Source organism: Fundulus heteroclitus, chromosome 22 (assembly GCF_011125445.2).
Source record: "Fundulus heteroclitus isolate FHET01 chromosome 22, MU-UCD_Fhet_4.1, whole genome shotgun sequence".
Classification (NCBI taxonomy): domain Eukaryota; kingdom Metazoa; phylum Chordata; class Actinopteri; order Cyprinodontiformes; family Fundulidae; genus Fundulus; species Fundulus heteroclitus.
In genome coordinates this window covers 992,437-1,015,660 of record NC_046382.1, presented here as the reverse complement: position 1 = coordinate 1,015,660, position 23,224 = coordinate 992,437, and the positions used below count along the sequence as shown (strand labels likewise).

Below are 23,224 nucleotides of genomic sequence, written 5' to 3'. Positions count from 1 at the left end.
AACCCTGGGGGACTCCTGCTCGGACGGCAGCCCGTTCTGGGACGCCGGCTCGCCCTCTCTGCAGAAACACACAAATACGTCCAAACATCAGCGCTCTGCTGCCAAAAGGATCCCCGCCTCACTGACTCTGGGATCCTTTCTACACAGAGGTCAGAACAACATCTGCTAAAAAAAACTGAAGCTGAACCAATAAATATTAGCTATTAGGCTATTTTCAAACTGAAGAGAAAACCTTAAACAATATATTAAACACAAAAGCAACAAAACAGACAATAAGGACCAAATACTCATTTGTGAACAATAACAGAACATGTTTTCTTCAAGTGAAATAAAAAGCTCTAGAAACCTGGAATTTACCTTTTTTTACCATTTAAGACCAAAAAATGCTTTTTATTCAATGTTTTAGGTACGTTTAATAAAAATCTAATATGTTTGAGATGGACTTAATACACCTTAAGAAAAATGTTAACTCCTGTTTTCTTAAATCTAAATCAACAGTCTATCCCTGATTTGATTTGATTTAATGACAAAATTAAATCATAATGAGTAACTTTTTTTTCTGTGATTTCACACAAGAGTAAAATGCTGCAAGTATAACTTTGTTGAATGGGAGGTTTAACTGGAAAGTTAAACCTCCCATTCAACACTCCCCCTTAAACCTCATAGTTAAATTCCCAGGTAAAACTCCCATTTAAACCTCCCATTTCACCCTCCCATTAAACCCTCCCAGTTAAACGTTCCAGTTAACCCTCCCAGTTATCATCTCATTTGACCCTCCCAGTTAACCCTCCCATTTCACCCTCACAGTTAAACGTTCCAGTTAACCCTCCCACTTCACCCTCCCATTTCACCCAGTACATCTGTCCTCACCTGCTCTGAGCTGCAGCTTCAGCAGCTTGGGCCTCGGCTGGTTGCCTCTTCTTCTCCTCTTCCTCCTGCCTTCTTCTCACTTCCAGTAACTCCATCTGGACACAGAATCACAGTGAGAGTCTAGTTCTGACGCTGGAGGTCCGGACCGGCCCGGTCCGGTCCGTCCCTGCTCTCCTCACCGTGGTCAGCCTCTCCAGCGCAGAAAAGCGCTCCTCCCAGGTGGCGGCGGACTTCTCGAAGGCCTCGTGGCGTTTGATGAGCTTCTCCACCTCGTCCACGCTCTGCCCCATCTCCCTGCTGGACAGGTAGGGCTCCTGGCCCAGCAGCCAGGCCTCGGCCACGCCCGCGTCCCGGGAGAACTGGTGCACCTCCAGCACTGGAGACACATTCACAGGTCAGACGGGACTCAGTGGCCTCAGAACCAGATGAACCAGGAGAATCATCTCACCCAGTCTGAGCCACTCCCATCGGTCCTCCCACTTATCAATCATCTCTTTCCTCTTGTCCGTCAGCTGCAGCAACTTCTCTTTAATCTGGTGCAGAAAACAGGTTCCACATTAAAAATGAAGATGTTGACATGGAGTTATATGGAGGACAAAGTGCTTCTATCTCCTGTCCTGACAGCTGAATCCTTCTCAGTGGAGCCTGTTGATCAGAGCACTCTGAGGCCAGCTGCAGTAATTACTCAAATATTAATAAAGTATTAATGTGAAGTATTAATAAAGTATTAATGGACAGCAGAGCAGCAGCACGTCAACCAGAACGCTACTTAACATCAGTTTGTATTTCCTCTCCCACTGGCTGTATTCTTTGCTTCACTTCTGCTGAATTAAACTGAATTAAACTTCTTAAATCGCCCTCATCGCTGCTGCTGTTGGTGATTTTCTACAGCAAACAGAATCTGGATCTGAATTAAATCACTTTCTGGAATTCAACCTAAACCCTTTAGTTTACATGGGATTCAACAGTTAAACAGAAGCTTATCTGTTCAAAGAACTGACTTTATTTTCTGTCCATTAAAGTCCAGCTTTAGAGCTCAGAAAACATTATTTCCCTCTTACTGATTCCTCTGAAATGAAATCAGATAAAATATTGTTTCAGTTTAAATCAGCGTCTGAAGATGAGCAGCTGGTTTAAAAGAGCAGCTTTTAAGAACTTTGATCCATTTAGCAGATTCTTTAAAGTTTTTCCCCCTGCAGTAAATTAGCTGTTAGCTGCTGGTAACTGTGGGGATATTAAATATATTTTCATTCTGTCAGTAAAGTCCTCCTGAGCAGCGACACATGGCGGCCAGCAGGCGGCGCTGTCCCCACCTCCTCTGAAGCGTAGTGTTTGCGGGCCAGCAGCGCCTTGCCCAGCTCGATGCAGGCGGTGAAGCTGTCGTTACGAGCGTCGATCTCCGCCTTGATGCCCTGATGGTTGTTCATCAGCAGCTCCACCGACGACACGTCCCTGAAAGACACAGAGACCCACGTCACACACCCACAGAGACAGAGACCCACAGACCCACAGAGACAGAGACCCACAGAGACCCAGACCCACAGAGACAGAGACCCACAGAGACAGAGACCCACAGAGACACACAGAGACCCAGAGACAGAGACCCACAGAGACACACGTCACACACCCACAGAGACAGAGACACAGGTCACAGACCCACAGAGACCCACAGAGACCCAGACCCACAGAGACAGAGACCCACAGACCCACACACCCACAGAGACACAGAAACCCAAAGACCCACAGAGACAGAGACCCACAGAGACCCAGGTCACACACCCACAGACCCACAGAGACCCACAGAGACCCAGACCCACAGAGACAGAGACCCACAGAGACCCAGGTCACACACCCACAGACCCACAGAGACCCACAGAGACCCAGACCCACAGAGACAGAGACCCACAGACCCACACACCCACAGAGACACAGAAACCCAAAGACCCACAGAGACAGAGACCCACAGAGACCCAGGTCACACACCCACAGACCCACAGAGACCCACAGACCCACACAGACCCACAGGCGACAGAAAACACCTTCATTAACGGAGAGGACAGCATCAGCAAGGGAGACAGGATGAAATCCTTCAGGTTCTAGGTTAACTGGAGGAAATGGACCCTAAAGTGGTTTTAGTGAATCAAACTAAACATTTCAGCTTCACCTTCTGAAGAAAAACAGAAAATGTGGTCTATGATGCTAAAGCTAATCCTGCTAGAGAACACAACCGACACCCTAGGTTTGGGTTTGCTGGGGATAAAACCTCCAACCAGCGGTAGAGGAAGGCGGTGTCAGTGATGGTTTTAAAAGGCCTCCTTAGATGGTGGCAGGTCATCAGAACCCAGAGGATCTGCTCCTCCGGGGGAACCAAGGTGAGCCTCCTACCTGGGCTTCTCCTGCGCCTCGATCAGCCGGATCACGTCCTCCATCCACAGCATCAGGTCCCGCACCAGGCTGAAGAAGCGGAACTTGTCGGCCGTGTCGACCAGCTTGGCCCGCCGGCCCTCCGCCGCCTCCAGCAGGTTCTTCCAGGCCTCCAGGACCTGCAGGGAACATGAGGGAATCATCAGGCATCCAGCTGTGGACAGACAGCAGGACGGGTCTCTGAGGAGGAGCACGTCCCCTGTCAGCAGCAGAGGGAGGTTCTTTAAGGTCCATCTGTCATGAAGCTGCTGCTCTATCAGCTCAGGGAACTAAACCACAGGGCTCCAGGCAAACAATCAGAACATTTCATCGTGCAGAAGGTTGCAGAAGCTCTGCCAGCAGCAGCAGCAGAAACAAAGCCTCGGGTTTTTAACTGTTGCTACAAACTCCATGATGCTGTTTTATCGCCACTAACAAAGATCCGTCTCCATCTCCAGAGGATCCAGCTTCTCCTAACAGAACCGGCAGATGGTCCTGAGCCCGCTGAGCTTCAGCTGAGCACATGTGGATCTGACGGTACCAGGTTCTGTCTACAAACGTTCTCATCAGTCTACTCCTGTCAGCAGCACCACCTTTAAAGGTTCTGCTGAAGCAGAACCCAGTGGATCCGCTCAGGAGCAGAACCAGAACAGCCGGTTCTATTCCTGACCCGTACTGATGAAAGCATGAAGCACAGGAGGCTGAAGAAGCTTTGGGTCAGTAACTACGTCTGCATGGAGCAGAACCTGGGCTGACAGCCTGGAATGTTTGTTTTAACGTTCTCAGCAGCCCAGCCGGGTGGAGCTGAGCGGCTGCTACCAGCTCCGCCCGGCTGTGAGAAGGCTAAGACAAAAGTCCCAGCAGGCCGGAGGCTAACGCTCGGTGAGAGCTGCATGAAAGAGGACTAAAATGCTGCTGGAGATCATTTTAGTCGCCACAGAAACAGAAAGCCTGGAGGAGCAGCCAAAACGAACGCTGATGCAAAGCTGACGCTGGAGCGAAGCGGAGTCTCACCTCTCCCTTTCTCTTCTGGCTCACAGGGAGGAGATGCAGGGAAACATACAGGGATGGTCAAAACACAACAGCATCAACAACACGCTGCAACACTTCCTGACATGTGGGCTTTAACGGACCAACCAGAGATCTGAGGAATCACCAGCATCCTGATATACAGAGGCAGGTGAAGATAACGACCTCTGGTCAATGTGTGTTAGACTCCTGAAAATCAGGTTAAAGCAGCTTGATCTCTTCAGAGATTTAGAAAATCCAACCTTTAATTTGAGAACAAAAATTAAGCACCAATTGGTTTAAAAGCAAATGACCTCATTCAGAACCAGGAAAATCACTTTAAAACAAATACAATTGTTTTCTATTGAACATTTTTGAGGAACTGGATCTATAGTGTCACGTTTCCTGGGGGATGTATTTTTGTGACACTGAGGCCTTCTACTGTCAGCCAATGGCTGACAGTAGAATCCAATCAGTTACTTCGACTGCAGTTATGTCTTGATGACATCAAAAGCTGGATGACTTTAAATTTCCTGCATTTAAATTCTGACAAGACAGAAGTTGTAATCTTTGGGCCAGAGTCTTCAAAAAATAAAGTTCTTAATCAATCACTTAATCTGGATGGCATTAACTTGGCCTCTGGTAATAAAGTTAAAAATCTTGGTGTTGTTTTTGACCAAGACATGTCATTTAAATCCCATATTAAACATGTTTCCAGAGTTTCCTTTTTTCACCTCCGGAATATCGCCAAAATTAGAAACATTCTGTCCAGGGGTGATGCTGAAAAACTAGTCCATGCATTTGTTACTTCAAGGCTGGACTATTGTAATTCTTTACTATCAGGAATTCCACAAAATGCAGTTCAAAGCCTTCAGCTGATCCAAAATGCTGCGGCAAGAGTTCTGATGAAAATCAACAAGAGGGATCATATTTCTCCAATTTTAGCTTCCCTTCATTGGCTTCCTGTTAAATCAAGAATAGAATTTAAAATTCTCCTTCTAACGTATAAAGCCCTTAATAATCAAGCTCCATCATATATCAGAGCTCTGATTACCCCGTATGTTCCTAACAGAGCACTTCGCTCTCAGACTGCAGGTCTGCTGGTGGTTCCTAGAGTCTCTAAAAGTAGAATGGGAGGCAGATCCTTTAGCTATCAGGCTCCTCTCCTGTGGAACCAACTCCCAGTTTTAGTCCGTGAGGCAGACACCCTGTCTACTTTTAAGACTAATCTTAAAACTTTCCGTTGTGACAAAGCTTCTAGTCAGAGTGGCTCATGTTACCCTGAGCTACCTCTATAGTTATGCTGCTATAGGCTTAGGCTGCTGGTCAGCGGTGGAACCAGGAAGGAATGTGTGGTAGAACCCTCCTGTTGGGTAAGGTGGAGGATCTGTGATGCTGTGGGCCTGGTTCTGGTACCTTACTACTGTTCATGGCATCATAAACTCTGAAACACCAGGACATATGGAATAAAACTCTAGTGGTTTCTGCTGGAAATGGGTCATTATCGGGTCTTTGAGCAGAATAATGATCAGAAACATCTGGACCAGTCAACACAGAACCTTCAATGAAAAACCTTCAAAGAAAACCTTTGGCTGAAGAACTGGGAGCATCAGACAGAACCAGGACTCTGGAGCATAGAGAGACGGTGTATAGATGTGGTTGTTCTCTAATTAAAGGCTGGATTCCTCAGAGTGAGGTCAATCTGTGGCAGAATCTACCAGGAGGTGGAAGAGCCGCTCCTGGTTCTGGAGGCTCTGATGGATCAACTGGGATGAACTATTTATCTATTCATTAATTTTTCCCTCGTTTGCACATGTTTGTATATCTGGAGCGTGTAAGGAAAATAATTCATCTGGGATTATTAAAGTATTTCTAAATTTGATTCTGATTCTGAACTAGTCCCTGTATGCTGGTGCATTTTCCCTTCAGTGGTGAATGTTTGTTACGTTTGGTTGTTGAATTGAAATTCAATTGTAGCATTGATGTGTGAACACCTGAAGGTGTTTAGTGTTCCTTCACCTCTCTGGTTTAACTGAAGATCTGAGAGATTTAACAGCAGCAGGTGTGAATGAAGCCGCCTGAGTGACGGGTCTGCAGCCGGTACCAGGTTCTGATCCCTCAGGTTGGACCTTAACTCTGGGTGGATCTTTATCTCCTGTGACTTTAAAGCAGTTTAGAATAAAATCTAGGTTTAATGGACCAATAATCAGATTAATAGGACTTCATCCCTCAGTAACTGAGCAGAACCAGAACCCACCGGTGGGTCGGCTCTGCCAGGGCGCCGTGTGTTCATGCAGAGTCTCAGATGGTACCTGATGCCATTTTTTACATTTTTTTTGGAGATTTTTTTGCGTCTCTAGTGGCTTTTTAACACAGTAGGCTGACAGGAAGAGGAAGAGAGACACAGACCGCGGGTCGGACCTCGCTGAGGACCAAGGCCTCCGTTCCTGGGTCATGCTACCCGCTGCGTCACCAACGCGCCCAATTGATGCCATTTTATGCTTATTTTAAGTCAAATTTAACTTAAAACCATCTGAGATTATTTTTGGCCTGAAGATTGAAGAAATGTGGCGTTTCTAGTTCATCTCCATGACTTTAGCTGATATAAAGACCCAGCTGTGGGTTTATGTGTTTAAATAAAAGACATGGACCTTTGACCTGCAGTGAGGAGCAGCTGGATGACCTTTGACCTCCAGTGAGGAGCAGCTGGATGACCTTTGACCTGCAGTCAGAGCCCTGACAGGGAGCCTCCTCTGGTATTTTGACCATGCCCTGTATGACGTCAGCATGAGAAACTGACCTGGGCTCAGATGTAACCTGGTCACGCCCGTTTGTCCCGCTGCTCAGACGTCAGTATGTGGGTGCAGCAGCCGTGCAGCATGCGTCACGCTGAGCAACATCAGCAGCAGCGCCGCCGCTTCAGCTCAGTACAACATGGAGGAAGCTCTGATCAGTCCTCACCTCTCCTTCCCTCTTCTGGATGTCGTCAGCTTTGTCTCCGGCGTACGCCGACTGCAGACGGACGGCGTCCTCCTGGAGCTGCCGTACCTGCAGGAGGGGGGGGGGGAACGGTTCAGGTTGGTTTACACTGAGCCAGAAGCAGCTCTGGGTTCACAGAAGCTGAGAATATTCCTTTAAATTCATCCTTTTCTCTGTGAAAGTGTCCCGCTGTCAGCTTCCTGCCGGGCCATACCTGCGTGCCCAGGGCCTGGATGTCGTGCTCGAAGGTGGTGTGCATCCTCTGCAGGGTCTCCACCGTGTTCTGGTCCCGGCCCAGCTCCTCGGGCAGCTTCTTGTGCTTGTCCAGGATGCGGTTGAGGATCTCCTTGGCGTCGTGGTAGAACTTGTGCAGCTCGTAGGAGGCGGCGAGGATCTGCGTGCGCGTGTCGATGAGCTCCATCAGGTCGGCCCAGGCCTCGTTCAGCCCGTCCTTCCACTCGGCGATGGTGGCGGCGTCCGTGTGGCCCGCGTTGATCAGCTCGTCCGCCAGCTTGTTCACGCCGTCCACGCGCTCCTGCCCGATGGTGCCGGTGTCGCGGGCGAATTCCCGGAAACGCTCCTGCAGCATCTGGTAGGAGGAGGAGAAGGTTAAAGGTCACGTGGAGGAACAGCCGGTCCTGGCTGAGATTCTGCATGAACAGCTTTGGTTCGGTTCTGGAGGAGGTCTAGAGGAGATCGGCTCATCTAGAGACGTCTGGGTGATATTTTGAGGCTACGTCCAGTAAGACATAAAAACATGCTGTGAAGTTATGAGGACCGTGATTCAGCCGGTCAGGACATCAGGAGACCATCAGGGGTCTAAAGAAGTCTTTAATGGTCATAAAACTTCCTCACAGGACCTCCAGAAAACTGAAGAGGAAACAACTGGATTTATTTAATGCATACTCGGTATGAGGGATCAGGCCAGCTGACAGCTTTGCTAGGGCCCGGGACAACGCAGTCTTTTTGGGCCCCCCACTCTACACCTGCCGCCACACACACACACACACACACACACACACACACACACACACACACACACACACACACACACACAAAGTCAACTTAACTGTGTACTTCATGTCCTGGAAATCTTTGTATTTTATATTGGATATTTTCAACCCATCTATTGAATTTAGTGCACTAGTTGATCTTTTCTTCATAAGACAACAGCAAGCACTGCAGCCAAAATAGGGCCTTTTTGACCTGCTGTATATCAGCCAGTCCCTAAGCTTGATGTATCATGAAACTGTTGACCTTCCGGGTTTTGTGATTTTTATTTTACTATTACAATTAAATAATAATAATAATAATAATCTTCCTCTTATATCTTTCAACCTTGTGCAATTTTGTCTGTGTTGTGTGCACCTGCCTGTTGCTTTAATCCCATAAATTTCCCCGTTGTGGGATAAATAAAGGATTAGTAAATGTTATTTTATCTTAAATAACACTTTTTAATGGGATATATGTACTGGGTTCTTTCAAGGTCTTAATTACATTTTCTGTGTGGGCTCCAGTAACATATGATAGATAATATCTACTTTGAAAGTTAACATGAACTGCTGCTGAAGATGACCACTCTGTTCTACCTGGATGTTCTCTGGAGGCCTGAAACGTCAGTCTGTGGGTCTGTCGGGGCAATGAGAAGTTTCGTCTCCTCTCCGTTTGTTGCTCGACGTTTTCTTGCTCATGGTTTTTCCCGTGCTTATATAAATTTGTTGTGTTAACACTGAATTTAACCGGCTTTTTACAAACCATACAGCCCGATTTCATTTACGGTATTAAATTTTAGCCAAATGGCGCTACTTTCCCTGTTCATGTTTTTTTCCGCTCGTGCAGTCCCTCTCTCTCTCTGAGTCTGATTTGAACAGCAGAGTGGACGGGCCAGGCTGAGCCTGCGTGCTGATTGGCTGGCGCCGCTGAGCTATGTAGGAGAGGGGAGGGGGAGCAGGAGAGTGCTGTGAGGGAGAGTTTAATGCAGCTTCTGCAAAGCAGCGCACGCGCGCGCTGCTTGCTGCTTGCTGGTCAGAGTCAGTTTTGGGCCCCCCCTCTGTCCTGGGCCCGGGACAACAGACCCGTTTTTCCCCCCCTGTTTGCGGGCGTGTGAGGGATTGCTGCAAAGTCAGCTACTGTCCACAGTGGCTCCAGGTTCATCCAGGAGGAGCGAATGCTGCAATGACTGCATGAAAGCTGCTGAGTTTGCTTAGAGACAAACTCTGAACCAACCGGACGGGAGGATTAATTGGACTGACTGTGGAAGAGCCTTGAAATGATAAAAGTAGTTATAACAGTAAATTGTTTTTCTATGTCTCTAAAACCCCCACCAGGAAAAGACAGGAGTTTAAAAGATAAACTACAACAAAGAAAGCTGGAACTATGGAGTAAAATAAAACTAAAACCAGCTTTAAGGCACGGTGGTTTGGAGCTTTGGGGAAACTAGTCCCTGAAACGGTAAAAATCTGGTGGATGTTTTTGGTTCTGGTTCACTTTCCAAACACAAATAATTAGAAACTTTCTTAATATTAAATAAATAAAATGTAAAAAATCCTAAACATTGTGAGGAAAACAGATTCTGCCTGCATCAAATCCCCCAAAACATCCAACAGATGAAAAAGTGCATCAAGACGTGTTAAAACATGTTTAACTGTGTAGAATATCGTAGTTCAGCTAAAAAGGCAGGAAATTATTTATGAGTGAAAACTCTTCATGGTAAAATAATCATTTCCAGTTTTTCATTTTCTCCATTAATAGAATCTAAACATTATACATGTTCAGCTTGTTCATATCTCTGTTTTCAGACTTTAGTTTTTGCTTTGGCAGCATATTTCCTTTATGATCCGTGCAGAACCAGACGGACCAGAACCCACCGTGACGTGCTCGTAGTCCTGACCCAGCTCATGGGAGCCGGCCACCACCTCCCGCTCTGCGATCCACTGCTCCAAGTCGTCCACCTCCCTGTTGAGCTGGAAGAGGCGGAAACGCTCGTCCAGCTTCCCCCGCCGCTCCTCCGCCAGGTCCTTCAGGCCCGCGTACAGCTTGTCCACCTGGGACTGACGCATGCCGATGCGCTCGCTGCCGAGGAGGGAGGGAGATCGGAGGAACATGAGAGGAACATCAGAGGAACATGAGAGGAACATCAGAGGAACATCAGAGGAACATCAGAGGAACATCAGAGGAACATCACACAGGGACATCAGAGGGACATCACAGGAACATCAGAGGACATCAGAGGAACATCAGAGGAACATCACACAGGAACATCAGAGGACATCACAGGAACATCACACAGGAACATCAGAGGACATCACAGGAACATCACACAGGAACATCAGAGGACATCAGAGGAACATGAGAGGAACATCAGAGGGATATCAGAGGAACATCACAGGGACATCACAGGAACATCAGAGGGACATCAGAGGAACATCACACAGGAACATCAGAGGACATCACAGGAACATCACACAGGAACATCAGAGGAACATCAGAGGGATATCAGAGGAACATCACACAGGAACATCAGAGGACATCACAGGAACATCACACAGGAACATCAGAGGAACATCAGAGGGATATCAGAGGAACATCAGAGGAACATCACACAGGAACATCAGAGGACATCACAGGAACATCACACAGGAACATCAGAGGACATCAGAGGAACATGAGAGGAACATCAGAGGGATATCAGAGGAACATCACAGGGACATCACAGGAACATCAGAGGACATCAGAGGAACATGAGAGGAACATCAGAGGGATATCAGAGGAACATCACAGGAACATCAGAGGGACATCAGAGGACATCAGAGGAACATCAGAGGAACATCATAGGACATCAGAGGCCGTTCGCTCCCTGCAGGTTCCAGTCTGAACCATGAAATCATCTTGAGCCTGACCTGTCGGGGTGTTCTGCAGCCACCAGGCCCCGGCTGGTGCTGGACAGCTGGTGGACGGTGTCGGCGTAGTCCTCCACGGCCTGCTCCAGGATCTGGTGCTTCTTCAGCATGGCCACGGAGCTCTGCTCGTCCTGAGGACACAGACACACCGTGCTGAGTGAGGCTGAAGGCTTCATCACAGCCGAGCACGGCGACGGGAAACGATACGGAGAGGAGGAAGTGAAAGGAACAGGAGAAACAGAGAAGCTGGGGGTTCTCACTCTGAAAAAATGACATTAAAACAAAGTTAAACAGGTAGAAAAAGACTGAAAGTGAAGGAAAAACCCTGAAGAAGACAAACTGAGAACAGCTGACCATGACGGCGTTACAGGAAAGTCTGAATGTGCTGGAAAACAAGGAGAAAAGGCTGATCTGGAGTTTAGACAGAATAAAATGTCATCTAGAGATAACAGCTGAGAACACGATGAGACAGAAAGCATCAGAGCTGATAAAGCGCTGAGCTCAGCAGATTGATAAACACCGTCTGTGTTCAGCCTCTTTAGTCATTAAATGAATAATGAGGGACAGGAACAGAGAAACGTGACTCTAACATGAACTAATAACCTCCAACAACACAGAAACTAAAACCAGGATAAACTGTGTGGTGCACCACAGGATGAGGCCTCAGCATCCTGCTGATCTCTGCTTCATCAGAGAGAAACTGATTCTCCATAGCATCTCTAACATCGTCTGCAGTTTACAGTTATACAGGATTCCTGGATACACCAAATTGTCTTAAAGTGACTAGATCCATCAGAAACTAAGGGCTTGTTAGCTTTTAATTTATAATATAATAATATGATGCAGAAGAGCAGCTGAAACTATTTAGATCTTTGATTAGTTTGACTCAGAGCTGATTAAACGTCTCCTATCAACGTCTGTAGATAGAAATACAGACATAGATTATAAGGCAGGAAGAAAACTGCAGAAATATTAGTTTTAGCTGTTAGAGTACATTCACAAACGCATGTAAAAAAAATAATAATTTAAACAAAAAGTTTATAAAAACTATTTGAAAACTGCAACTAGATGCAAACAGGAAGTAATAAACTACAATCAGGAGAGTAAATAAAAAGTCACTGAATATTTATCTACCCGGCCAATCAGGATTAAGTATCTGGATGTTAGTGTTTAAATTTGGTGAGTCCTCTCCTGCTGAATAACTTCATTACATGAAATCAGAGCTGGAGAAGCAGAGAGAACGTCGTTAGTTCTGCTGCATCCAGAGCTTAGAGAACACTGGAGAACAGAGGGACGCTACTGACTCCATGAACCAGAGACTCACTGATGAGAACTGATAGACTTTAGTGACTGTTGCATGTTTTTAATTTCATCTGGGATCATTTTTAATTCATTATTTAACAGATATTATATTTTAATCCAGTTTTCTATCCTCCACCTATAACTGGAGAAGCAAATCTGACGTATTAACATGTTTATGACTGAGTTTATGCTAATTAACGCCTGCTGCCTCGTTAGATAAATCAATTAAACTTCCTGACCTGCTTTCTTTGCCTCATGCCAGAGAATTTCCAGCTTTCTACATTTTCTCATTAGAGGCTCCGCTGTAGGCTCCTCCTCCTCCTCCTCCTCCTCCTCCTCCTCTCCTCCTCACCTTGGCCTTCTCCTCAGACATCATGAAGAGCTCCTCCTCTCCCTCTCCTCCTCCTCTCCTCCTCCTCTCCTCCCCCTCCTCTCCTCCTCCTCCTCCTCACCTTGGCCTTCTCCTCAGACATCATGTATAGCTCTTCCTCTCCTCCTCCTCCTCCCCTCTCCTCCTCCCCTTGGCCTTCTCCTCAGACATCATGTAGAGCTCCTGCTCCTCCTCCTCCTCCTCCTCCTCTTCCTCCTCCCCCCCCCCCCCCCCCCCCCCTCCTCCTCCTCACCTTGGCCTTCTCCTCAGACATCATGTATAGCTCCTCTCCTCCTCCTCTCCTCCTCCTCCTCCTCCTCCTCCTCACCTTGGCCTTCTCCTCAGACATCATGTAGAGCTTCTCCTCTCCTCCTCTCCTCCTCTCCCTCTCTTCCTCCTCTCCTCCTCTCCTCCTTCTCCTCCTCCTCCTCCTCCTCCTCCTCCTCACCTTGGCCTTCTCCTCAGACATCATGTAGAGCTCCTGCTCGCTCATCCAGGCCTCGGCCTCGGCGGCATCAAAGTAGTACTGCTGGGCCTGGTGGGCCTGGCTGAGGCGGCCGTGCCTCCTCTGCGTCTCCTCCCTGATCTGCTCCCACAGAGCCTGCAGCTCCCCCAGCCTCTGGCGGATGGGCTCGGCCGTGGGGCTGCCGGCCCGCAGCACCTGCTGGCTGCGCTGGAAGATGTCGTCGTAGCGCGGCTGGTGGCCCTGGATCTCCTTCTGCAGCGTCTGAGGGAGGATCACAGCTGGCTTTATCAGCTTCTACCAGAACACCAACATCTGCACAAACTCTGGACCTAAACTCTTCCAGAATAAAACGGGTTCACACAGAACATCAGGCTGTCACCAGACGGCAGTGACAGTCAGTTTCTCACTGTCTAGGAAAACGTCCTAAATGGACGTCATGTTCTCCACATGCACCACACTGCAAAAAGGAACTCAAAGTAAGGAAAACTTTCTTGAAATGTATTTATCCTTGATCTGAGCAGGTAAATAAGACTATTTGCCAATGGAATAAGATTTTCTCACTCAAAATAAGAACAATTTATCTCCACCGTCTTATTTCATGTGCAGGATATCTAATTATTTTATTTTAGGGGTAAAAATACTCATCCTATTGGCAAATAGTCTTATTTAGCTGCTCAAATCAAAGAAAATTACACTAATTTCAAGAAAACTTTACTTACTTTTAGGTCCTTTTTGTAGTGCAAGAGCGGCTGTTACCTGGTTCTTCTTGATGAGCAGCTGCACCGTCTGCAGGTTGTGTCCGTGGTCGGTGGACGAGGCCAGAGTCATCCTCTCCTCCACCCAGAGCTGGAGACACAGAGAGAGAGAGGGAGACACCTTCAGTCTGTCTGCAGGAGCTGGTCCAGGATCAGCTGCACCGCGGCGCTACGCTGGCTGGTCCAGGTCGGTTTAAAGGAACCGTTACAGGAAGCACGTCTCTAATTACTTCATCTAAAGGACAACCTGAGCAGAGCCGGTCACCAAATGCAGGACGGAGACAGACGTCTGCAGGTCCGACCCGTCTCAGTCCGTCCTTCATCAGGGAGCTCTGGCTGATGTTGATGAGTTTAAAACAGTAAAGCTTATTAACGGCTGGAAAGCTGCACCAGAGGCAGAACCTGAGCAGGACTCTGATGGACCTGCCTCTCCTGGTGAGGTTCTGGTGGTTCTGAGGAAAGCCTCATCGGGTCTGGGCCCAGAACCTTCAGTCATTTAAAGGATGCATGCAGTAAAACGGATGCCTGGTATCAGACTGAGGAGCGTCTGTGACCTGCTGCTGTGGCTGCAGGGAAATCTGTGTGATGAATCCAAACATCAGCCGTAATAAACGCTTTGATCTGAAGGTTCCTATCCAGACCAGAACCTTTAAATCAGCGCCGCCTCTTAACGAGGGGACCAGCAGCGCCAATTAAAGGCAAACTTTGATGGATCTGAGGAGAACGTTCCTGTAAACTGACTTCTACTTCTATAAAAGCAGAAGTAGGACTGACAGAAGCTCCTCTTCCTCTTCCTCTCTATAAAGTGGAAGTGGTCCAGAACCTCCCACCAGAACCAGCGGAGGTCACTTACGATCTCGTCCTCCACGTCTCGGTTGAACTGGTGGATCTCGCGGGAGGCCATCAGGTTGTCCCGCCTCATCTTCAGCGGCGCCAGCAGCGCCTGGAACTTCTTCTCCACGGTGACCCTCTGGCCGTCGGCCTCGTCCGAGCCTTTGCCCTCCTGGCTGAGGGCCTGGGACTGTTTCTGCAGCTCCTCCACCTCCTTCTGACGCACCTCCACCTGGCTCTCCAGCATCTGCAGGAGGAGCACAGCGTGCCTTTACCACCACGTGTTGGGACATTATGAAGAGGAGATGGAAACAGCTGAAATGTTCTCTGGTAAGGCAGAATGAAGAAGCTGATATTCTCTAAAGCCATCAGGGAACTGGCCTCATCTTCTCCGACCCATAAAGCGTGTTTGCCTCTGACTCAGAGGAGAAAAAGCAATAAAGACAGGAGCATCTGAGTGATAAGCAGCTGAGACGGAGGCAAATAAACAGCAATCAGAGCCAGGAGGATAACGAGGACGTCTCACTGCTCTGCAGAAGACTACGGCTCAGACGTGACGAAGAGGCAGCAGCAGCAGCATCGATCGGCGGGGCTCGCTGCATCTCTGCCTGCCTGCATCTCTGCCTGCAGCATCTCTGCCTGCCTGCAGCATCTCTGCCTGCCTGCAGCATCTCTGCCTGCCTGCAGCATCTCTGCCTGCAGCATCTCTGCCTGCAGCATCTCTGCCTGCTGCATCTCTGCCTGCTGCATCTCTGCCTGCAGCATCTCTGCCTGCAGCATCTCTGCCTGCTGCATCTCTGCCTGCTGCATCTCTGCCTGCAGCATCTCTGCCTGCAGCATCTCTGCCTGCAGCATCTCTGCCTGCCTGCAGCATCTCTGCCTGCCTGCAGCATCTCTGCCTGCCTGCAGCATCTCTGCCTGCCTGCAGCATCTCTGCCTGCCTGCAGCATCTCTGCCTGCCTGCTACATCTCTGCCTGCCTGCAGCATCTCTGCCTGCAGCATCTCTGCCTGCCTGCAGCATCTCTGCCTGCCTGCAGCATCTCTGCCTGCCTGCAGCATCTCTGCCTGCCTGCAGCATCTCTGCCTGCCTGCAGCATCTCTGCCTGCCTGCAGCATCTCTGCCTGCAGCATCTCTGCCTGCAGCACCTCTGCCTGCCTGCAGCACCTCTGCCTGCCTGCAGCATCTCTGCCTGCCTGCAGCATCTCTGCCTGCCTGCAGCATCTCTGCCTGCTGCATCTCTGCCTGCAGCATCTCTGCCTGCAGCACCTCTGCCTGCCTGCAGCATCTCTGCCTGCCTGCAGCATCTCTGCCTGCCTGCAGCATCTCTGCCTGCTGCATCTCTGCCTGCAGCATCTCTGCCTGCTGCATCTCTGCCTGCCTGCAGCATCTCTGCCTGCCTGCAGCATCTCTGCCTGCCTGCAGCATCTCTGCCTGCCTGCAGCATCTCTGCCTGCCTGCAGCATCTCTGCCTGCAGCATCTCTGCCTGCAGCACCTCTGCCTGCCTGCAGCACCTCTGCCTGCCTGCAGCATCCCTGCCTGCCTGCAGCATCTCTGCCTGCCTGCAGCATCTCTGCCTGCCTGCAGCATCTCTGCCTGCCTGCAGCATCTCTGCCTGCCTGCAGCATCTCTGCCTGCCTGCAGCATCTCTGCCTGCCTGCAGCATCTCTGCCTGCCTGCAGCATCTCTGCCTGCCTGCTGCATCTCTGCCTGCCTGCAGCATCTCTGCCTGCAGCATCTCTGCCTGCAGCATCTCTGCCTGCAGCATCTCTGCCTGCAGCATCTCTGCCTGCCTGCAGCATCTCTGCCTGCCTGCAGCATCTCTGCCTGCAGCATCTCTGCCTGCCTGCAGCATCTCTGCCTGCCTGCAGCATCTCTGCCTGCCTGCAGCATCTCTGCCTGCCTGCAGCATCTCTGCCTGCCTGCAGCATCTCTGCCTGCAGCATCTCTGCCTGCCTGCAGCATCTCTGGTCGTTAACGAGCTCGTTACAGGTCTAACCTGGACAGATCTGAGTCCTCCACCAGCAGGAGGGCAGCAGACGTCAGCATGTCCCCCAGAGAAGGTCCATCCCCGCAGAGCAGAGCAGGAACTGCTCCAACGGCAGATTACATAAGTTATGGAGCGGAGTGTGAATTACATAACTAAGACTTCCACCCTCATGACTGAAACACCAGCAGCTTCTGCTCAGGAATTTAAAGGGAACACAACTGAAAACACACTGAGCAGCGTTTAAAATGGCCGATTAGGACAAGCTTAAATAAAAATCAGTATGAAAGGTGGAAATAGAAACAGATTAAACTTTGACTGAATTATTAAAAACCAGATTTTACAAAGAGAGTCAAACATCTTCTCATACATCTCCACTGGGAGATCTACACTGGGTACCTGGATACAGAGCCGGCTTATTTCAACATGGCTGAACCGAACCTCCCAAACACTCCACTGGTAATTTATTCACCTCAACATCTTCATCTTTATCAGGTCAGACGGCGAGGAAACATCCAGCCTCCATGTTTCTACCTTCTTATGTTAACTTCATGCTGAATTTTCCTCACATCCAACATGAAAATCTGCTATTTCTATTTTATAGCAGCGTTAAAAACATCTGGAGCTGCTGTTAAAGACTCCTGGTGGTTCGTCACCGCCTGTCAGAGTCCAAGGAGCCGCAGAGGATAGAAGACACCAGGGTCAGTTTACTGAGACATGATTAAAATGTAGACTTCAGAAACCAAAGGAGATGTGAGGAGTAAGATCAAGTCGGCTCCTCCCATCAGAGTCACTATAGAAAAGTGACTCATCCACATGCTTTAGAAAAATGTCCATAACTTCTGTCCTTTAACAGGTTTGGGTCTTTACTGTTAACACAGAGGCAGTTATGTGGTGTTAGCTTCTCACCAGGAACCAAAACTATCGGTCCCCCAGAGGTCTGGGGTTCCCCTACAAACCTAACCAACCAGAAAACTCCCTAAATAGCAGCTTTTTTTAACTGTTTTCCAAAGCAAGAACCTGTGAAACGCCTCCATCTCCTCACCTGCTGCTTCTTCAGCATGATGTTGACGGAGGTCAGGTCTTTGCCGAAGTCGTCGGACTGCAGCTGCCCGTCCAGACCCGTCAGCCACTTGTCCAGGTCGGCGCAGCTCTGCGTGAACAGCTCCGCCTTGTTGGCGTCAAACAGACACTTGGCCTTGGTCTGGGTGGTGGACTCCAGGTTGTCCCACATGGTCTGCAGGGACGCCAGCTTCTCCTTCACCATGGCCTCCGTCTCTGGCTTCTCCGCCGTCAGCGCCTGGCCGTCCTGCAGCCATTCCACAGACGCTCACGTAAGAATATGTAGTTTAAAGGTAAGTTAGGGAGAGTTTACGTCAGAAGAGACAGGAAAAACTAAGACTGGCTTATAATAAGATGTAATAAACTCAATACTAAATAAATATTAAACAAAATGACAAACAGAGCCTAAACGGGGAGAAACTAAATTAGTTAGGTTAGCATGGAGCAAGATAACCTCAGTTTGGGTTAACTACATGTAATTGAATTTGATTTAATCAGGAAATGTAGCCTGGGTTAATGTAAGATGGACTAAGCTGCAATAAGAGAAAACTACAACAAGACACTAAAGCTAGCGGCTAGTAAAAGATAAAATTAAAATATAACTTTAAAACGTTAAAAAATAGACAAGTTAATTGCCAAGAAACTAAATTAAAACCAGATATTAAAACCAGAAAAAGTTTAACTGCCTAAATTAGATCAATTAATGTCATCTCAACAGACTAAGCTAAGAGAACACAACAATAAATAAAATAGCTAAAGCTATCTGCTAGCATGGGATACAGTCAAAATATGATAAGCTAGGTTAAATTAATTGAAACTAAGATAAAAATAAGTAAAACCAAACAAGCTAAATGGGTTAAATCAGACCAATTAACCATTAGCAAAAAGTAGTTTATTCAAATGTAAGCCTTCTACCAGTATACTTATTGTATAACCTACTTAAAATGAGGCAGTGTACTTTACGTTTACTCTTAGATACTATGTCACATATACTTAACAATAGTATAGTGAAGTAAACTTGATTTATAGGCTACTGAAAAGTATAAACAGAAATCTAAGACTAAGTACATTAAAACTAAGATTTTAATATAAGACCTAATCGTATACTTAATAAAATTAACTTGAAGTATACTAAGGCAAGGTCATCTCTGCAGATTAGATTTACAACATGGTTTAACTGAGACAAAATAAAAGCTAAACTAAGATTGAATAAAGTACATTTAAATTAAGAATCTACCCAAAGCTAATTTAGACTAAGCTAGGTCCAATAATTTAGGCTAAATCAAGGTGAGCCGGTAAGCTAACGTTAAATTCAGCTCAACTAAGACCATGAGGTTAGCTAACTGATCGATGTTAGAATAAAATCAATTAGGCTCAACTTGGATACATTCAAACCAAGAAAAGACATGTAAAAATAGGAAAATCAAGCTAAATTAAACTAGACACAATTTATAAAACATTAACTTTGTATGAAAATAACTTTAGAGATTTAAATCTGTACTTTATACTTTAATCAAAGTATATTTTCTTACTCAAACACAGAAAGTTTTAAGTGTTTTAGTTCCAGCAGAGATGTTTCCTGAAGCCAGTAAAGCTTTTTTATGTCAGACGTTCCTCCGCCTGTTCCCCATAATTCCCTCCTGACCTTCTCGATCTTGTCCAGCCACTCCTTGTTGGACTGCAGCTCGGCCATGAAGGCCTGGTGTTTGAGCCACTTGCTGTGGAGGTTCCTGGCCTCGTCGTACGTCATGTCCTGGGCCGTCAGCATCTTCTCGTTGATCCAGAGGGACAGCTGGGGACAGCCAGGAGGTCAGTGACCACAGCAGACACCGTCCCATCAGGACAAACATCTCTCATCCTAAGGTCCTCACCTCCTGGCAGTCCTGCAGGAACTTCTGCAGGTCCCTGTTGTCCTTCAGCCGAGTCAGCAGATCTTTTGCTGCCTGTCGGTTCTTCTTGTGTCTGAAGAACAAAACTGAAGAACTTAACCAGAGACAGCTTTCCTCACATTTATCTGAAAGTTTCCAGTAGAGACATTCTGGATCTACCTCTGGTCGATGGAGTCCACCTTCTCCTGGATGCGCTCGGCGTTGATGTTTCCGTCGGCGACCAGGCGGCGCCCAGTGTCCACCACGCCGCTGATCTTCTCCTCGTTGGCGTCCATCGTGGTCATGAAGTCCTCCTGCTTCTTGATGGCGGCCTCCGCCCCCTCCAGGGTGGTGGGCATCTCGGTGTGAGCCAGGACGTACTCCTGGAGGACAAACGCAGCGAGACGTTACCCCGTTACCCAGAGTTAGGCTCAGCCCAGACCCCCCAGGCTCCAGAGGGGGGGGGGGGGGGGGGGGTCTCTGCTGCTGATCATTCCCTGGATATTTGATCTAAAGATAGGCGCTAAAGCCCAAATGTTAGCTGTCGTTAAATCAAGTTTTTAATCACCTGTGGATTTTAGAAAAGTTAAATCTTATTTTAGTTTGAAGGACTCTGAGGGACTTATCCATGCCTTCATTACATCTCTCTTGGATTACTGCATTTTATTCTATAGAGGCGTGAATAAATCACAGAGGCAGCGACTTCTAATGATCCAGAACACAGCAGAACGGCGGTTCTCACAGGAACCAGGAAGCATGACCATATAAGGCCTTTGCTGGCCTCCTTACACTGGCTGACCGTCTTTTATTGAATAGATTTTAAGATTCTCTCATTAACTTATTAAGTTTTAAATGGCTAAGCTCCCCCTGATCTTCGGGACCTTTTATATTTCAGTCTGTGTCCAGAACCCTTTGATCAAATAATCAGCTGCTAATGATTATTTACAACTGAATTAAGAGGAAAGGAGATCGGCCTTTTCTGTTGTTGCTCCTTTTCTATGGAACAATTTATCTTTCCACATTAGATCTGACCACAGACCATTTTAAATCGCTTCTTAAAACTCATATTTATTCTTTGCATTTATTTGAAGTATTGTTTTGATACCGTCTGTTTTTATCTATTTGTGTTATTGTCGTTCTTCTACAGCACTTTGGTGCAGTTTTACACCTGTTTTTAAAGTGCTATATAAATAAATTTGACATTGACAAAGACATTCCGCATCTCTTTAAGGTTTCCCTTCGTTTAAATTTAACAGGTTATTACCAGCAGATTCAGACCAAACCTCCTGGTTGGGTCAGGCAGCGTCATTCAGAGAACTGATTTACTGTAACATCCCTGAAATTAACAGCTTACTGAAGGTCAAACACCAGCAGGTGGCAGCATCACACCTTCTAATCATTTAGTCTGGTTTTCTCCATATTTTCATCCCCAAATTAGAAAATCTAGAGTTAGAGACCAAACTGTGGGATGAAACTCTTTCTGACGAGCTCCATGAACATCAGCGGCCTGAAGAGCTGCAGGAGGAGCAGTGATTCTCCCGCCTGGATAAAAGGTTCTGCACCATGAACGGACCTGCAGAGCCGTGCTTCCCTCTGCTGCTGGCACAAACAAAGGTACGACGTGAGGAAGGGTCACCTGGTTGTTGAGGAAGGCCTCGGCCTGCTTGGTGTCCCTCAGGAAGAGCTGGTAGGCGTGGGACTGGGACAGCAGGTTCTGCCGGTTCTCCCACATCTTGTGCAGCTCGTTCCAGCCGGTGTCCAGCGCCTGCAGACGCTGCCTCAGGAACATGTACTGGGCGTCCGTCTGGCCCTGCGTCACCATCTCCCCCATGTCCCGCATCTTCTGGTAGTCCTCCTCGTAGTTGCGGATCTCGTTCTTGATGTTCTCGTGCTGGGCCAGCAGCTTCTCGGCCTCGCTCAGCGTGTTGGGCATGTCCTCCGAGGCGATGGCCGTCTGCGTCCTGGACAGCCACGACTGGAAGTCGTCCAGCTCGCGCAGGAACTGCTGCAGCTTGCTCGCCTCTCCCAGAGACTCCTCGCGGTTCTTCAGCGTTCCCTGGAGACAGACGGAGGATCAGCAGACGTCCGCAGGTACCTGGAACTCACCTGTGAGACGGAGAGACGGCCCTACCTTCATCTCGTCCCAGACCCCCGTGATCTCCGCCAGCCGCGCCCTGATGGCCTCGGACTCCTCCGGGTGTTGGGATGCCAGCCGCTCCGCCTCTTTCTCCAGGTCCTTCAGCTTGTCCTCGATGGCCACCAGGTCCCGCTCCATGCCGGTCAGCTTCCTCTGCAGGGCCATGACCCCGGCCAGATCGTTGCCCAGCTCCTGGGTGGACTCAATCACCTGGAGCAGAGGGTGGATGTCCAGACGGGCTTTCTGAGGGGAACCGGGTGAAAGAGAGGTGTACGGTACCTTGGTCTTCTCCTTGATCCAGGACTTGGTCTCGTTGCACTCCAGGTGGTAGTTCTGGACCTCCAGAGCCGAGTTCAGGTTCTCCTTCTTCTGGTCCACCAGGTCTCTGAACTGACTCCACCTGAACAAAGAGAAGCTCACCATCTGCGCCGTTGGAGCGGTCTTTCCCTGGTTTACCTGAGCCGGGCTGATTACCTGGTGTTGAGCTTGTCCTGCTGGGCTTTGATCTCCTTCTCACTGGGATGTCCGCTGTGGATCAGCTGCCGGGCCACCTGGTTCACCACAGCCACCCGGGAGGCCTGGCTGTTCATCTCCGGCTCCAGGTTCTCAAACCTAGACCGGGACGAAGAAGAGGGAACCATGAAGAACACAACATCATGTTGTTGGTTTGAGGTTCTTACCGTTTTCTCCTGTACCGTATTTATCGGACTATAAGGCGCACCGTGAATGTACGTGCTGTGTGTCTTTGTCCACATATAAAAACGCACCGGATTATAAGTTTCATTACACATTCCTACCAAATGTCTAATATCACTCCGCCCCTCCTGTAGGGGGACCAGATGTCCTTCATTTCTGGGGACATACCTTGTTTTGGAGGACCTGTCCCAGGCAACAGCTGTCCCTGGAAATGGCCCCAATTTCGGTAAATTAAGATGGAGTAAAAAAAGTTTAGCGCAACAAGCTGTATTTACCCGGTCCTGTAGTACAGCTTTGGCAACAAAATCAGAGACGTCCCCAGTTTTCATTACAGAAATCAAACATGGCCACTTTAAGGAGGAAATACACTGACCGCATGTTTTAAAAAGCGTAAATTTACACCAGACGCTGTAAAGTACGCACCTGCGTGATTCAGCGGAGAGAAGAACTTTTATTATGGATAACTAATTATAGAAAAGACAAATTACCAGTAATATATCCTGTGTTTAGATCTCCTAGAAGTCTGTTCCTTGACCATAGCTAATTAGAAATCACATAATTTAGTTTGTTAGCTTGTCACAACTACATCAT

At 48.1% G+C, this 23,224-nt stretch overlaps 1 protein-coding gene across 2 annotated transcripts in view; it reads right to left on the bottom strand.

Moving 5' to 3' along the window:
* Window positions 1-23,224, bottom strand: part of LOC118556222 (spectrin beta chain, non-erythrocytic 1) — a 96,783-nt gene that overhangs the window by 9,962 nt on the left and 63,597 nt on the right. For both annotated transcript variants that reach the window (XM_036126299.1, XM_036126298.1), the window contains 21 exons: window positions 22,412-22,549; window positions 22,217-22,337; window positions 21,932-22,147; window positions 21,437-21,856; window positions 19,981-20,183; window positions 19,804-19,894; window positions 19,578-19,724; window positions 17,916-18,179; window positions 14,906-15,130; window positions 14,054-14,143; window positions 13,280-13,558; window positions 11,160-11,290; window positions 10,128-10,332; window positions 7,475-7,849; window positions 7,243-7,329; window positions 3,256-3,413; window positions 2,184-2,322; window positions 1,319-1,403; window positions 1,050-1,246; window positions 871-965; window positions 4-58 (listed from right to left, as the gene is read on the bottom strand). In XM_036126299.1, coding sequence (XP_035982192.1) covers window positions 4-58; window positions 871-965; window positions 1,050-1,246; window positions 1,319-1,403; window positions 2,184-2,322; window positions 3,256-3,413; window positions 7,243-7,329; window positions 7,475-7,849; window positions 10,128-10,332; window positions 11,160-11,290; window positions 13,280-13,558; window positions 14,054-14,143; window positions 14,906-15,130; window positions 17,916-18,179; window positions 19,578-19,724; window positions 19,804-19,894; window positions 19,981-20,183; window positions 21,437-21,856; window positions 21,932-22,147; window positions 22,217-22,337; window positions 22,412-22,549 — 3,721 coding nt within the window. The remainder of the gene's footprint in view (window positions 1-3; window positions 59-870; window positions 966-1,049; window positions 1,247-1,318; window positions 1,404-2,183; window positions 2,323-3,255; window positions 3,414-7,242; window positions 7,330-7,474; window positions 7,850-10,127; window positions 10,333-11,159; window positions 11,291-13,279; window positions 13,559-14,053; window positions 14,144-14,905; window positions 15,131-17,915; window positions 18,180-19,577; window positions 19,725-19,803; window positions 19,895-19,980; window positions 20,184-21,436; window positions 21,857-21,931; window positions 22,148-22,216; window positions 22,338-22,411; window positions 22,550-23,224) is intronic.